The sequence below is a fragment of the Primulina huaijiensis genome, chromosome 1 (assembly GCF_012295235.1).
Source record: "Primulina huaijiensis isolate GDHJ02 chromosome 1, ASM1229523v2, whole genome shotgun sequence".
Lineage (NCBI taxonomy): Eukaryota > Viridiplantae > Streptophyta > Magnoliopsida > Lamiales > Gesneriaceae > Primulina > Primulina huaijiensis.
In genome coordinates, this window is record NC_133306.1 from 3317503 (window position 1) to 3333243 (window position 15741).

Sequence of the window (15741 nt, forward strand, 5' to 3'; positions counted from 1 at the left end):
TGTGGAATTAGTCGCATATAATTTCTGTCGAACCTTTTTGGCATTGGTATTTTCTAAAATAATTTTGGATTACGGTATTCAACCATGAACATAAGTTTGATTTTGAGATAGTTAATTTCAACTCTGACTCAAGTAATTGCTTTTATTTGATCATGAGAATTAATTAGACTGATTATCAATAAAATTGATCGTTTAATTTACACATTATTTTGTAGTTTTTTTAGATCGAATTTTGTGATTTCATCCCAATACAATGGGGTTTAATTCAACATATGTTGAAAGCATAACTTTCGTGATAAATCCAATGACCACTATTGCATTAAAAAAAATTTGAATACACTTATTTTGAGCAACGATAATCATTGGATAAGCAGTGAGAGCAATACTCCGACTATAACATATCGTCGTCAATCCATGTTCCAACTGTACAATACTACTCCCCACAATTCATGCGTGAGATAATATTGAATCCAAGATTTACAACCTACGATGAAAACACCAAGAAAAGCAAGAATGTATTTGAGTGGAGACGAGATTTCACACTTGAGGCTCAACCCCAGTATTTGACTTATTTAGTGGAAACAGGGACCATCTCTTGCTTTGAATTTTTAAATTGGCTAATAGATTTCCCACAACAAAAAGTTGCATGGGAATATAATACAATGTCAGGCTCCACCTATCTTCCTAAAGTATCATCTTATTTCTGCTTTTCTGAGCTGTGTTAGTTAGGAACCATTATTACAATGGGATCCCAAAAACAGTAATATAGATCAAAAGTAAGATTGTATGTAACTTGGGATGAGGCAATAAGATCCCCAAAGTAATATGTACATTCGTATATCGTGTCATGTTTTTGTCAAGTTCAGACGCAAATCTTTGTGTCTTGTATCATTTTTGCTCCCGGACTGATCAAAATTTTTAGTTGCTGTCCGAGCAAAGATGCTCCATCTTCCAAAGGGCATATACATGTAATGTACTATTGTGCAGTTGCTATTATAGTCTGCAATTCTTAGTGGAGCTGCAGAAAACACTGTCTCTATTGTCTGTATGCTAGTGTGCAGACAATACAAGTTGACGTTTTCATACCTCCGTTAAAACCCAAAAGCCGGTAAGAAAAAAACGCCACCCTGTTGAAATTTGAACAACATCCCAATTCCTAAGCTTCTCCTATATATTCCACTGAGAAAGATATGGACTCAATGCAATAGTCTCACCTTAAAAATATTCCTTTTACCATTATACTTTTGCTTTACAAGCCGAAAGATCGGAGGAGGAGGATAATAAAGATCCAAGGGTAATGCGCTGCCTTTTTAGTTTTTTCATATAAACAAGCGTTAATAAAATTCTGTTCCATAATTAGAAAGAATATGAGAGAAAGGGATTTTCATAGCAAAAAACAATGTTCCATGCCACCATATACAGATAATATTTATCAATTCAAAAGAGAGAAGATGAAAGTTCTTTTTCAGCTGGTTTCCTCTTTTCGCATTTCCTCATATATGCTTCTTTCTCGTTCTCGTAGGATTTTAAGACAAAGGACCATCCAAATCAAGATTGAAATATGATATCTACACAGAAGCTGGTGCGTTTTGCATTTCCTGCATGTATTGCTGTACTTAGTCTCCTACTGTCTGTGGCCTCAGCTAATGATCTTACGAGAAAAGAAAACGTTCATTCGAGTAACAAAGACAAGATTCCTGAGGTAGTGTGGTACTTCTGCAGCTAAGTTTTTTTAAGGAAACACCAAAATCGTTACTTACATATGCATACATCATGATCTACTGTTCTTTGATGAATTGGTCGACTCGGTATACGGTGTCAGATAACTCCTCGACTATCCTTTCAAATCAAACTTCATGGATTCCTACTCTGGGCTTCAGTTGGTTTTCTTATGCCGGTTGCGATACTTATTAAGAGGATGTCAAACAGAAGGGAATCCCGGAGAAAGCAAAGAATTATACTTTACATTCATGCTATTACACAGGTAAGTTCTTCAAATTCTTGAATCCATCCTGTTTTGTAACATTAGTTGCAAATTGACAGGCAACATTATGAAAGATGGCCTTTTTTCTCCTTTTAGCTACTGCGCAATATACAATATCTCCACAGTGTTATATTAATATATCATTTTCACCAAGAACTTTGTTAGTTGGAATAAAAATAAAATCATGATAATAACTTAGCCCTTCTAATAATTATGAATACTTAGCAAGAAAGGAAAACATTAAAATCAAATATATTATCGATAAGCTGCTAAAAGCTTCCTAAGCTAGTTTCTTTCAACAATGAGACCGACTGATCTGACGATATCATAATGGCTTAAAGTTTGGCAACTAACACCTATTTTTTTCTGTAAATATAAAACGATTCGGTTTCATTTGAAGGTTGTCGCAGTCCTCCTTGCAACGGCAGCAGCAGTACTGTCAATAATATACTTCGAAAATTCTTTCTGCAACGATCATCAGATAATAGGCCTAGCCATTTATGGTGTCATATGGTTACAAACATTGATTGGCATGTTAAGGCCACATAGTTAAAGGTTCACTCTTGAAATTTATAGTCAGAATTACTTGAGCATAAACTGAGAGTTCTTTGTGTGCAGGGGAAGCAAAGGAAGAAGCATTTGGTTTCTTTTTCACTGGCTGGTAGGAGTAGCAGTTTCTTTACTCGGAGTCATCAACATATACACGGGATTACAAGCCTACCATAAACGGACATCGAAAAACGTTAAGGTTTGGACTGTTATTTTCGCGGTGAAGATCTCATTCATACTCTTCCTCTACCTTCTTCAAGAAAAGTGGCACTACGCACAGAAACAAGGTGTGATTTTAGGAAATGAGCCTATACAGCCTACTGATCAAGAGATGTCTCCAAGATGCCAAAGGAAAGAAGAAAATAGCTGACTTATTTAATTTATTGATCAATATACTTGTACAGATATGATTCCTCTACCCCATTCAGTAATTTATCAACTTTGATTGAGTAATATATTTTATTTATTTATATATTAAAAAAAAGATAGATTGTAGGTCTACAGGAACTATCATTACTCCCATACACCACTACAATGGCCAAACATTTTGATTCTTGAATAACTGGAAAGTTCAAATTTTGGACTAAACCCAAATCGATTCTTAAATTCAAGACCATCAACACTTCTAAGAATTATATAGGTAAAAAAAAACTCAACTTTTTAAAATTTTATTTATGTATTTCCAAAATTTGTATTCGATTTTTGAAATCTTTCAATAAAATTATGATTTTACATCTCAAATGACCTGTGTATTCAAACTTCAAATATTAGATAATGGCGTATTTTCTTTCTATTTACTTGCTTAATGATATCAAATTGGCCATGTGAAGTCAAATTATGACCGTTGTAAGGAAGCCGACACCAAAAAACAAGAAAACCAAAAGCAGGCGTTTTCAAAAAATTAGCTGTAACCATTAACGTTAGATTTATTCTAAATCCAACGAATTTAAATCCCAGATTTTTCTCTTGGAATCGTATTCCATAACAACGGCAGCAAACTCTTGACAAGCCCAAAAGCCATCCCCCCACTTTCCTTTATCCATCTCTTCCTTGAAAATTCTTGGCATCTCTTCTGCGTACTTTGTAGTCGAAGTTTGAGGAGGGTTTTTCAATTTAAGAGCGGAAATGGGGAAGCGGGAGGCGGAGGAGGTGACGAAGAGTGGGATTCTGCAGGTGATGGAAACGGAGCTCGCCACTCAAAATCAACACCCGTATGCGTTTCATGTGTCTGGTCCTCGCAACGTTCCTTCCATTAACTGGAGAGATCTCATCAGTTCCAATTGGTCAGTGTTCATTTTCCTCCTTTTTTTTTGTCCCCTCGGTTTTGAGAATTTTGGTACTGTACTTTTGGGGAAAGTTACTTTCGCAGAAGTATATGGGTTTGCCTCCTTGTATGAGAACACATGTTTTTGTGTGGAACAGCTGGTTCTTAACCTAATCTTGGACTTTTGGGGTTTACATGAGAAAGCATTCTCTACCTACTTCAGCCTCGTTTCAAGTATTATCTTTTCTTTACTCGAGTGAGGATTTTGAGTTTGGTGTTTTTATTTTATTAGTTTAAATGTTAACAGAAGCTTGAATTTTGTTGGAGTTAGGAAAATAACTAGTCTGAGTTGATTCTGTTGATATATGAGAAAGGTCAAGATTGATTATCTTTTACTGCATGTGGTCTCCAATGAATTTGCATCTTTACGCTGATTGTAGATTGTTATCGCCGTATCTGTGTGATCACACTCTAAAATTAATAATCTAAACCAGAATAAAGGATGATTTTGTTGGTGGGACTCTTTCCGTTAACCATGTAAGGTTCGGATTCGACAACGATTGAACTGATATGCAAACTTGGAATGTACATTTACTTTTTCTTTGTTGTCAATGTAAATCTGCATCTTTGCTAGTGCTCCAAATACACAATTCGGACTGTAGCAAATATGACTCAATCAGAACAAGAAAAAGCATGTCATCAATGAAATAATACTTCTGCTGTGAAGTTTTTTTCTTTATGGAGTTTCAGTTTATTTGTTTATTGGGATCAGACTTTACTATTGTTCAACTACACTAGTGGATTGTTTCTTCCACAAATGACTAATGATTTTGCAATTTTTCTTCCACAAATGACTAATGATCTCCAAGTTTTTATTTGTTTCTGCTGTATATTTGAGCTTAATGAATGAAAAATTAAGCAAAACACTCGAAACAACTTCACCGGAGGGGGAACCCGCGCTACAAATGCTTCCTGAAATTTCCAGGCAGCAAGGGGCGCTCTTGGCACTGCCTGGATTTTTCCAGGCAGTGAAGGCAGCGCTGGGACGCCCGGAAATCGGATTCATGAACAAGCATGTTCATTTTTTGAGTTTTCAGACACCTTTTCATCCTAATGGTGTCATATGATGGTTCTTTCGTGTCCTTTGGTCTAAGAGACACCTCAAATGGTTACTGACGTGTTCCTAAAGATTGAAATCATTAAACAGGGCATCAAGGTGATAGATTTTTTTCTCAAAAAACATGTTTTCACGTATATATGAACATGATATAATATGCGGAAGCGGATCGAGAATTACCTCCGGCCATTAAAAATTTGTTGAAGCTTTCTGATTTCTTTTCGATTGAAGCCTTCTAAACACTTCAACACTCCTTTAGATGGTGTATTTTCTGTATGAGATTGTGTGTTTAGGGACCTCAATGCCTTCGGTATTTATAGGCACACTCATACCATCACCGAGTGTTTTGGGAGCTCGAGATTCAAACCAAATTTGTATACGCATCTCAATTTTCAAAATTTGAGGCTGCCGTGTACAAATTTTTTCAACAATTGTTGGCAATAACCGTCGTCGTTTTCAACACGTTTAATTTACGGGTCACAATTTTCTTACATTCTCCCACTTGACCCGTATATCTCATTTATCATAGGAGAAATTAAAATACATGAATTATGGCGATAGGTCATCTAAAAACGATTATTATCTTCCATGTATTACAATACATTATATCTCTCAAATAACTTAATGAATAAACCCTATGTTTATTCGAGGTCCAACTTTATTGATATTTTTCATGATAACTGAATATGTACATAACTGAATATGAAAAATATCATAACTTAATGAGTTTCATTAAATTTGTTCTTACAACAAAATTACATAAAGGAACCAAGTCCCATTCTTTCTGTATGATCCTTGAATTTCAATGGTGGCATGCCTTTAGTTAAAGGATCCGCAATCATCAATTCAGTGCTAATGTGCTCGATAAGTAACTTCTTATCTTTAACACGTTCTCGTATGGCTAAATACTTAATGTCGATGTGTTTGCTTCAACTACCACTTTTGTTATTTTTAGCCATAAAAATAGCAGTTGAATTGTCACAATATATTCTTAATGGCCTAAATATAGAATCCATAACTCTAAGCCCCGAAATGAAACTCTTCAACCATACACCACGTGAGGTTGCCTCAAAACAGGATACGAACTCAGCTTCCATAGTGGAAGTAGCAGTCAATGTCTGCTTTGCACTTCTCCAAGATACAGCTCCACCAGCTAGCATGAAAATATATCCTGAAGTGGATTTTCTTGAATCAATGCAGACAGCGTAGTCTGAATCATAGTAGCCAATTACTTCCAAATTCTCAGTTCGTCTGAACATAAGCATATAATCTTTGTTCCCTTGAAGGTACCTCATGACTTTCTTTGCAGCTTTCCAATGGTCTAAACCTGGATTACTCTGATATCTTCCCAACATCCCAACAACAAATGCTATGTCAGGTCTAGTGCAAGTAATATATCATCCACATATAGAATAAGGAAACAAATCTTGCTCCCACTAACCTTCTGGTATATACATTGATCCATGGGGTTCTCAACAAATCCGAATGAAGAGATAACATCATGAAATTTTAAATACCATTGACGGGAAGCTTGTTTCAATCCATATATAGATTTCTTAAGCTTACAAACCAATTGCTCACCATTACTAGAGAAGAATCCTTCAGGTTGTTTCATATAAACCTCTTCCTCTAGTTCTCCATTGAGAAAAGCTGTTTTCACATCCATTTGTTGTAAATCTAAGTCAAAATGTGCAACTAATGCTAGAATGATACGAAGAGAATCTTTCTTAGATACTGGAGAAAAAGTCTCCTTATAATCGATTCCTTCCTGCTGAGTGAATCCTTTAGCAACGAGTCTTGCTTTATACCTTTCAATGTTGCCTAATGAGTCTTTCTTTGTTTTGAAGACCCATTTACATCCAATGGCTTTTACACTATCAGGCAACTGAACAAGATCCCAGACTCCATTAACTGCCATAGAATTCATCTCTTCTTTCATAGCATTAAACCATAATTTTGACTCATTACAACTCATGGCTTGTGAAAACGTTTCAGGATCATTTTCGGCTCCAATGTTAAAATCTGATTCTTGTAAATACACAACATAATCACTAGATATTGCTGATCTTCTTATTCTAGTAGATCTCCTAAGGTTGTTTGGTTGATCAACAATTTCTTGTTGTTCCTCATTAACAATTTGATCTGCTGGATTTTCATCAGCGATTTGTGGAACTTCAGTAAGTGGTTGTCTAACAGTCATTTGGTCTTGAGGAGTGTGAATAACGACCAATCTGTCATTTGAATAAGAGGGTTGTGCATTAATGTGATCATTCTAAAAAACTATGTCATGATCACTCCCACTAATCAAGTCATTTTCAAGAAATTTTGCATTTCTTGATTCCACAATTCGAGTGTTGTGAGATGGACAATAGAATCTGTACCCTTTGGATTTTTCGACATGCCCAATGAAATATCCACTTATAGTTCTTGGGTCCAGTTTCTTTTCATGTGGGTTGTAAACTCTTATTTCTGAAGCACAGCCCCAAACGCGTATATGTTGCAAACTCGGTTTCCAACCTTTAAATAACTCAAATGGCGTCTTTGGAACAGCCTTAGTTGGAACTCGGTTTAATATATATACACAGCTGTCTTAAGAGCTTCAGTCCACAAGGATTCAGGAAGTTTAGATCTACTAAACATGCTCCTCACCATGTCCAATAATGTTCGGTTTCTCCTCTCAGCTACGCCATTCTGGTCTGGAGAACCAGGCATAGTATATTGGGCAACAATCTCATGTTCCTGGAGAAACTTTGCAAACGGACCAGGTGCCTGTCCATTCTCAGTGTATCTACCGTAATATGCTCCACCTCTATCAGTTCTCACAATCTTAATATGTTTTCCACATTGCTTCTCCACTTCAGCCTTAAAAACCTTAAAGGCTTCTAGTGCTTTGTTTTTGTTATGAAGCGTGTAGATATACATGTATCGTGAGTAATCATCAATGAAAGAGATGAAGTATTTCGGACTTTGCATGTCCATATCTGGACAACAAATATTTGAATGCATGATTTCTTATATTTCTGTACTCCTCTTGGCACCCTTTTTAGACTTATTGCTCTGCTTTCCCTTAATGCAGCCCACACAAGTCTCAAAATTAGTAAAATCTAAAGTACCGAGTACTCCATCATTTACTAATCTTTTAATTCTCTCTATGGAGATGTGTCCCAATCTCCTGTGCCACAATATAGAGGAATCTTCATTTATAACACATCTTTTAATACCTCCTTGAACATGCATAGTGGTGTTATTATTTTGTAAATAAATAGAAAAAAGACCATCAACTATTGTACCATTTCCAATAAGATTTGATTTATAAAACAAATTTATTGATTTATCCAAAAACTGAAATGAGTAATCAAGGGGTACAAGTTTTGAAACTGAAATTAAATTCCTAGAAAAACTAGGAACATAAAATGTCTTTTCCAATTTTAAAATAAAACCACTATCCAATATAAGGCAGCAAGTCCCAATAGCCTCCACATGCGAAGACATCTTGTTTCCTGAATAGATGCTCCGCTCATTTCCTATTGGCTTCCTTAGGTTTTGCATACCATGTAAGGTATTTGTAACATGGATTGTAGAACCAGAATCAATCCACCACGTGTTATAAATCATATCAACCATATTAGATTCATAACAGACAAATGAAGTAGGAATACCTTTCTTTTCAAGCCAGTCCTTAAATTTATTGCAATCCTTCTTTATGTGTCCCGTCTTTTTACAGAAGAAACACTTGGATTCTTTCTTTATGTCAGGTTGGGGTGGAATTATTCCTTTCACTTTTCCTTTGACTTTGGCTTGCTTCTTATACTTTCCTTGTGTGGTCATAAACACATTATCACTTGTTTCCATCAATAGCCTTCCTTCCTCTTGAACACACATGGTCATTAATTCATTAATCGACCATTTATCTTTATGTGTGTTATAGAAAATTTTGAAGGGTCCATATTGTTGTGGAAGAGTGCATAGAATGTAGTGCACAAGAAAAGTCTCAGATATTTCCACTTCAAGTGTTTTGAGCCGAGCCGCTATGTCCCGCATTTTCATGATGTGCTCTCGCACACCTCTCACACTGGTGAGCCTTAATGAAGAGAATTTCATGATTAGGGTGCTTGCTAGTGCCTTATCTGAAGAATGAAACTGTTTATCAATAGCCTTCAGTAAGTCTCTGACATTATTATGCTGATCGACAGAACCACGCATACCAGCAGAGATTTTGGTCTTTATGAACATTACGCAGAGTCGATTAGATAGCTCCCATTTTTCATAAAGATCAACATCATCCGGAATGCTGTTTTCAGTAATAGCAGATGGTTCGTCTTTCCGTATAGCATAATCAATATCCAGCCGCCCGAATTGAAGAAGAATTCTTTCTTTCCATATTTTATAGTTATCGCCCTTTAGTTCGGGAATGTCACATTTCATATCAGAAAAACTCGCAGGTTGCATAACTGCACAAAATATCATATGCTTAAAATTTTGAGACAATATCATGTTTTACCAATGTAATTCATATTTTAAAAATCTAATGACATAAAATTTGCCTGTGGGCTAAAATTTTAATTCAATAAGATTTTTCTGTAACTTTATGATAAAACTATCAAAATGAATTTTCCTTAACTCCTGTGGGTAAATTAAGAAAAATATATTTAACCTAATCAGTTATATAAATATAATAAAAATCCATGTGGGGTAAAATTTATTATGTCTATATAATTAATTACAATTGATGTCCATTATGTGATCCAAATCCACTTAATGCATAATTTTTCATAATTAAGGATGTTGTGGCTATTCCTCAATTATTTAAAATTATACGGTTCCCCGGACAAAATTTTGGCTTCACTTAATGCTTTATATAATAATTATTTCGCAATCAACACTTTCCAAGAGTGCTCCCAGGAAAGATAGGTAGGGCTAAGGCCCTTTAAATACCTAACTCCTAGACAGAGCAACATTCCTCAGGGAGACCAGTGGCTAGTCAAGGTAATTTAAACCGATCTATGAAGAACTCCCTCGGATCATGTTTTCTTACGTCACCTTATAATTATTATTCAACTTAATTATCCACATTTATGTGAATCTTTATAAGACAAAATTTTTCATTAAATAACTTTATATTCACATTTTTACTTAATATGAACAAATATGTTTTCCATCAGTTTTTCTCTTCAATCAAAGTAGTGATAAAGTGAGGATCACATTTACGTGAAAATGTGGGCTCCTCATCAAAAATAATATTAATAATAATTAAAAAACATTACCGAGAATGGACAATTTTGTCAATTTTCGTGGGTCCCACATTTAATTTAATTTTTTTAAAAAAAAATTAAAATAATATAAAATTTGCATGCATTTAATTTTTCTGATGACTTCACGTGGCATGTTGGATTCAATCACAAAGGCATTTAATAATGGTTCAATCACGCATGCATTTTATAATGATTCAATCACAAAGGCATCTTCATTATATCGATCATCTTCATTCTCTCTGGAATAAAATTTTCCCTTCGTCTGAAAATTTCTTTTTTCAAAAAATTTTCAGAAATCAGAAAACGTAATATTTTCATCTTCAAGATGCCGCCGAAAACAAATTCCAAGTAAGTTTCATATACAAAAACTTCTTCCAGGTAAGTTTCATATACAAAAACTTCAAAAGAAATTTTATGATATCGCGTATTTTTCAGAAAACAAATTTTCAAGGTAGAGGTATCACTGGCTCTGATACCAAATGATAGATTTTTTCTCAAAAAACATGTTTTCACGTATATATGAACATGATATAATATGCGGAAGCGGATCGAGAATTACCTCCGGCCATTAAAAATTTGTTGAAGCTTTCTGATTTCTTTTCGATTGAAACCTTCTAAACACTTCAACACTCCTTTAGATGGTGTATTTTCTGTATGAGATTGTGTGTTTAGGGACCTCAATGCCTTCGGTATTTATAGGCACACTCATACCATCACCGAGTGTTTTGGGAGCTCGAGATTCAAACCAAATTTGTATACGCATCTCAATTTTCAAAATTTGAGGCTAACAATTGTTGGCAATGACCGTCGTCATTTTCAACACGTTTAATTTACGGGTCACAATTTTCTTACACAAGGCTCATTTGAAACATCAAGGCGGGGCAAATTCTTTGTAAGGAGAAAGTGTTCAACAATTACATCAACTCAACTGTTGTAGATTCATTGCCATCTTCGACGACAACTATTCCAATCGCACAAGGAGAAAAACCAAAGAAATTCTGTGTGCAGATTTTAAAAGGTGGCAACAAAACTTATTGTTCTACCTAACCACACTTAATTTGGAAAGATTTTTTAAGGAGGATTCTCCCTCCATTGTAGGAAAGAGGTCGACCCTGATAAGATGGGTTGCATTGGATGCATTGGATCAAAGTGACTTTCTATGCAGAAAATACATTCTGAATGGACTTGATAATCCATTTTAAAATGTGTACTGTCAAGTCAAAACCGCGAAGGAACTATGGGAAATGCTTGAAAAGAAGTATAAGGCTGAAGATGTTGGCCTTAAAAAGTTCATTATTGGATGCTTCTTGGATTTCAAGATAGTAGACTCCAAATCTATGGCGAGCCAAGTGCAAGAAATACAAGTACTTTTGCACGAGATTCATGCAGAGAAAATGAGTCTAAGTCAAGTGAAGGGTTGCACTGGATGCATGGAATCAAAGTGATTTTCTATGCAGAAAATACATTCTGAATGGACTTGATAATGCACTTTACAATGAGTACTGTCAAGTCAAAATTGTGAAGGAACTATGAGAAACGTTTGATAAGAAGTATAAGGCTGTAGATGCTGGCCTTAAAAAGTTCATTATTGGATGCTTCTTGGATTTCACAAGATAGAGGACTCCAAATATAAGGCTAGTCAAGTGCAAGAAATACAAGTACTTTTGCACGAGATTCATGCTGAGGAAATGAGTCTAAGTCAAGTGAATCCTTCCAAGTTGTTGCTTTGACTGTGAAACTCCTTCTTGTGGGGAAAGATTTCAAGAATTAGTTGAAGCATAATAGGAAGGAAATGTGAATGGAAGATCTGATTGTACGACTAGGGATTGAGAAAGACAGCTGTAAAACGGAAGACAAGAAAAGTAAGATGGCTGCAAAAGTAAACATAGTGGAATCAAGTAAAAAATGCAAGAAAAGAAAAATCATTACAAGAACCTGGTGTCAGATTAGTTGTCGGTCAAACATGGTTTTAGGTTTGTATTTGAGTCGATAAATTTGTATTGACCAAGAATGATCATTTTGTAAAGAAAATGTGTCTGGATGATAACCTCTTAAAAATGAATGTAATAGTGTTTCACTGCGAGATTGATGTTGGCAATAAAACTAAAAGTTATATTTACTTGCTTGAGTGTTCTGATTTACGACATGTTCATTTAGGACATGTAAATTTTAATACTCTGTGACGTTTAATGAATTTGGAATTGTGCCTAAATGTAATATCGATCCAACCCACAAATATGAAATACATGTTGAAGCAAAAATGACCAAAGTGTATTTCCAAAACATACAGAGCCAAAGTTGGAAATCAACTTGTTAAACAAATAAAAAGAGTTCGAGTGATAGATGATGAGAATATGGGACATCATTTGATGAATTTTGTTTGTCCTTGGGCATCATCCATCAAACTATTGCACCATACTCACCTCAAATCCCCCACAAGACGCCATATGAATTATGGAAAAGCCATAAATCTTCCTTCAAATACTTGAAAATGTGAGGATGTCTGGCCAAGGTTGAAATACCAAAGCTTTATCAAGTCATAATTGGACCATCATTGGATATACATATAACAGCAATGCCTATAGATTCATAGTGCACAAGTCTGAAAATTTTGAAATGAGTGTAGGCATGATAATTGAGTCTAAGAATGCAGTATTTTTTGAAAAAGAAAAGAAAAAAACTCTAGCAAAAGAAAAGGATAAAATAAAATTGAAGGTTTTATAATTATTGATGAACCTTCACACGATAAAAAATGCTAGAACTGATGTAGCCTGAGCGAAGGAAGGGTTTGAACCTTGAAGTCTTTTGATCCAGATTTCCACACCTATATGCTGGAAAATTAACCAAAAACCTTACAAGATGCTTTGTTTAGTCTTGAAGCTCCATACTGGAAAGAAGTCATCAATACTGGTCAGAAATGGACTCCATTATGCAAAACCTTACTTGAGAACTAGTGGATCGTCCACCAGGTACCGAACCATTGGGATGCAAATGGTTTCTGAGGAAGGAAAGTATGTCGACTAGTTAAGAGCAGTCGGCAATTCCAAGGGCACAAAATATCATGTACAATGGTAAGTCTCATTCCTATGACGATGAGTGTTGTTACCTACCAATGTAGTGAGGTCAAGTATTGAACTTTTAATGGTTCCTTAGCTTGTAAAAGGAGGAATATGGTAGCATACTCTTGAAAGGAGACCACCTATGTAAGTGTCATGACGGGCCGCCTCAACACACTTATGAAACCAAGAAGTGTTTCATGGCCAAAACTGACACAGCCGATAAAAACTCAAATTGAAAATGGCAGAGAAGTTATCGTGTGTAGATCTTGTTGTCTGATTTTGCACAAACTGCCAAGAAGCTCAAGACATCAAGTTCACTTTGTGGCCTAGTATGTTGTATTTGTAAGAAGAGTTGTTTTATCTTGGGAGGAGATTGTTACAAACCGAAACACCAAGGAGGGCAAATCTTTCTTAAGGAGAAATTGTTCAACACTTACCTTAACTCAATTGTTGCATGTATGACCATGTCCTTGGTGCAATTATTTGTCAGAAAAGATGATTGGTGATATAAATCTTTTTCGAGAAATTTCAGAAAACATACTAAAGAACTTCATGTTCATTTGATGAAAATCGTCTGAGATGTCTTCATAGGAGTACAAAGCAAATAAGTATTTCTTACATTATAAAATTTGGAATCATATATATAATTTCAGGTGAGTTTTTTGTTTGCGCTGCTATATTTTCCCCCAAAGTTTTATGTGTTGTTTCTGTAAAAAGTTGAAAAAACTAATATAATCCCGGAAAATTGCATGACCAGGAAGGATGGTAATTACAAAAGGACAGTCATTGCCTGCTTTATACAAGCCGTGTACTTGCTTGAACTCGATAGGCAAGAGAACAGAACCACGGAAAACGCTCTTGCTCCTAAATGGTGGATACCCTTTAAGTACAAACTAGTTGAGACTCTCGTAGATGAAAGGGACGGATCAATTTTTGGTGCTATACTAGAATGGGATCGTGCTGCAGCATTAACAGATTTTGTGCTTATAAGACCTAGTGGTGCACCAAGGGCTGTTTTGGCTCTCAGAGGAACACTTCTGAAAAGTCCAACTATTCGACGGGATATTGAGGATGATCTTCGGTTCCTAGCTTGGGAAAGCCTGAAGGGATCCGTAAGATTTAGTTGTGCTTTGAAGGCTCTAAAATCAATATCTGAAAAGTACGGTAGCAGCAATATATGCATTTCAGGCCATTCTCTGGGAGCTGGTTTTGCTCTTCAAGTCGGAAAAGCACTAGCCAAAGAAGGGATATTCGTGGAGGCACATTTGTTTAATCCCCCCTCAGTTTCACTGGTTTCAAGTCTAAGAAACATGGGAGAAAAAGCAGGGATTATGTGGAATAGAGTCAAGTCAATAATCCCTTCTAGTACCGAAATTCAGGCTACGGGTGATGATGGCTCGAAGTCTGTAACCTTAGGATCAAAGCAGTGGATACCGCATCTGTATGTAAATAATAGCGACTATATCTGTTGCTATTATGCCGATCCAGATGGCAGAGAAGACAGCTCGGCGGAGAAAGAGAATACAAAACCAAGAAATGAATCCTGTGCTGCCAAGCTTTTTGTGCTGTCAAAGGGCAAGCAAAAGTTTCTTGAGGCGCACGGTTTGGAGCAATGGTGGTCAGATGACTTGGAAATGCAAACGGCTCTGAATAACAGTAAATTGATTAGCAGACAGTTGAAATCTTTGTATAGCCTCCCGCCTGCAGAACGATCCCCGAGCAAGGCTTGATAAGGAGAAAATTCAGTCATGCTTTTGTTCTTTTTTTATGACAAAAAATTAGTATATGAGTTCCTTCAAAAGTTGAAGGGACAAAAAAAAGGGAAAAAAAAAATAACAACCGGCTCATATATCTTATTATGTTACGATCATTCCTATTTCCTAGTGTCCTTGTTTTCAATCCATGCGTTGTTTCTTTCTTTGTCTGAGTTTGTTTCCAATTCATTTTTGCCCTTTAAATGTACATTCTGGTGGCTGTCAATACATTGGGGTCGGTTTCCTTTGGCCAAGTAGCGCACACAATGGCACATGTAGTCTCTCTTTGAAAATAGGTTTACGCTCATAAAGTAATGTTTATCTGGTCTTTTAAAAATATTAAAAATACACATTAACATATGTTCAAAAAATACTCTCAAATTTTCCACTTGAAAAATATTTCTTTCAGTTAAATACTTTAGCATTCAAGCTCACCCGTTATGGGCAATTCATATTTTACTTTTGAAAAATTTAATGGAAGACAGCATGAGTGAGTGAATTTTATCAATTAAAAAAATGAAGAATTATTCTCTTTAATTTAGGCCAAAATCAATAATTTGACATACAGATGGAATTTCCATATATGCTACGTTTTATATATGTATAAGCCGGCTAACTATATAGGTTTGCTCCATAATCGTCAAGAACTTTCCCTTCTTATGTAGAATAATGGACAACGTAATTTTCTTTTCGCTTACAAGGATTTTAGTAGATTTTTTAACAACTGGTAAATCGATTGTCAAATTGTTTATAATTTTCTTT

General features: G+C 35.5%; 1 protein-coding gene and 1 pseudogene across 1 annotated transcript; both read left to right on the forward strand.

Moving 5' to 3' along the window:
• The first annotated feature begins 811 nt into the window (after nucleotides 1-811).
• Nucleotides 812-3223, forward strand: LOC140977449 (cytochrome b561 domain-containing protein At4g18260-like; annotated as a pseudogene).
• A 179-nt stretch (nucleotides 3224-3402) lies between these two features.
• On the forward strand, nucleotides 3403-15128 carry LOC140977441 (GDSL esterase/lipase At4g10955-like). Its single transcript, XM_073442190.1, has 2 exons — nucleotides 3403-3816; nucleotides 13983-15128. Exons 1-2 carry the CDS (start codon nucleotides 3659-3661, stop codon nucleotides 14953-14955), a joined length of 1131 nt encoding a protein of 376 aa, XP_073298291.1. The 5' UTR covers nucleotides 3403-3658; the 3' UTR covers nucleotides 14956-15128.
• Nucleotides 15129-15741: the final 613 nt, after the last annotated feature.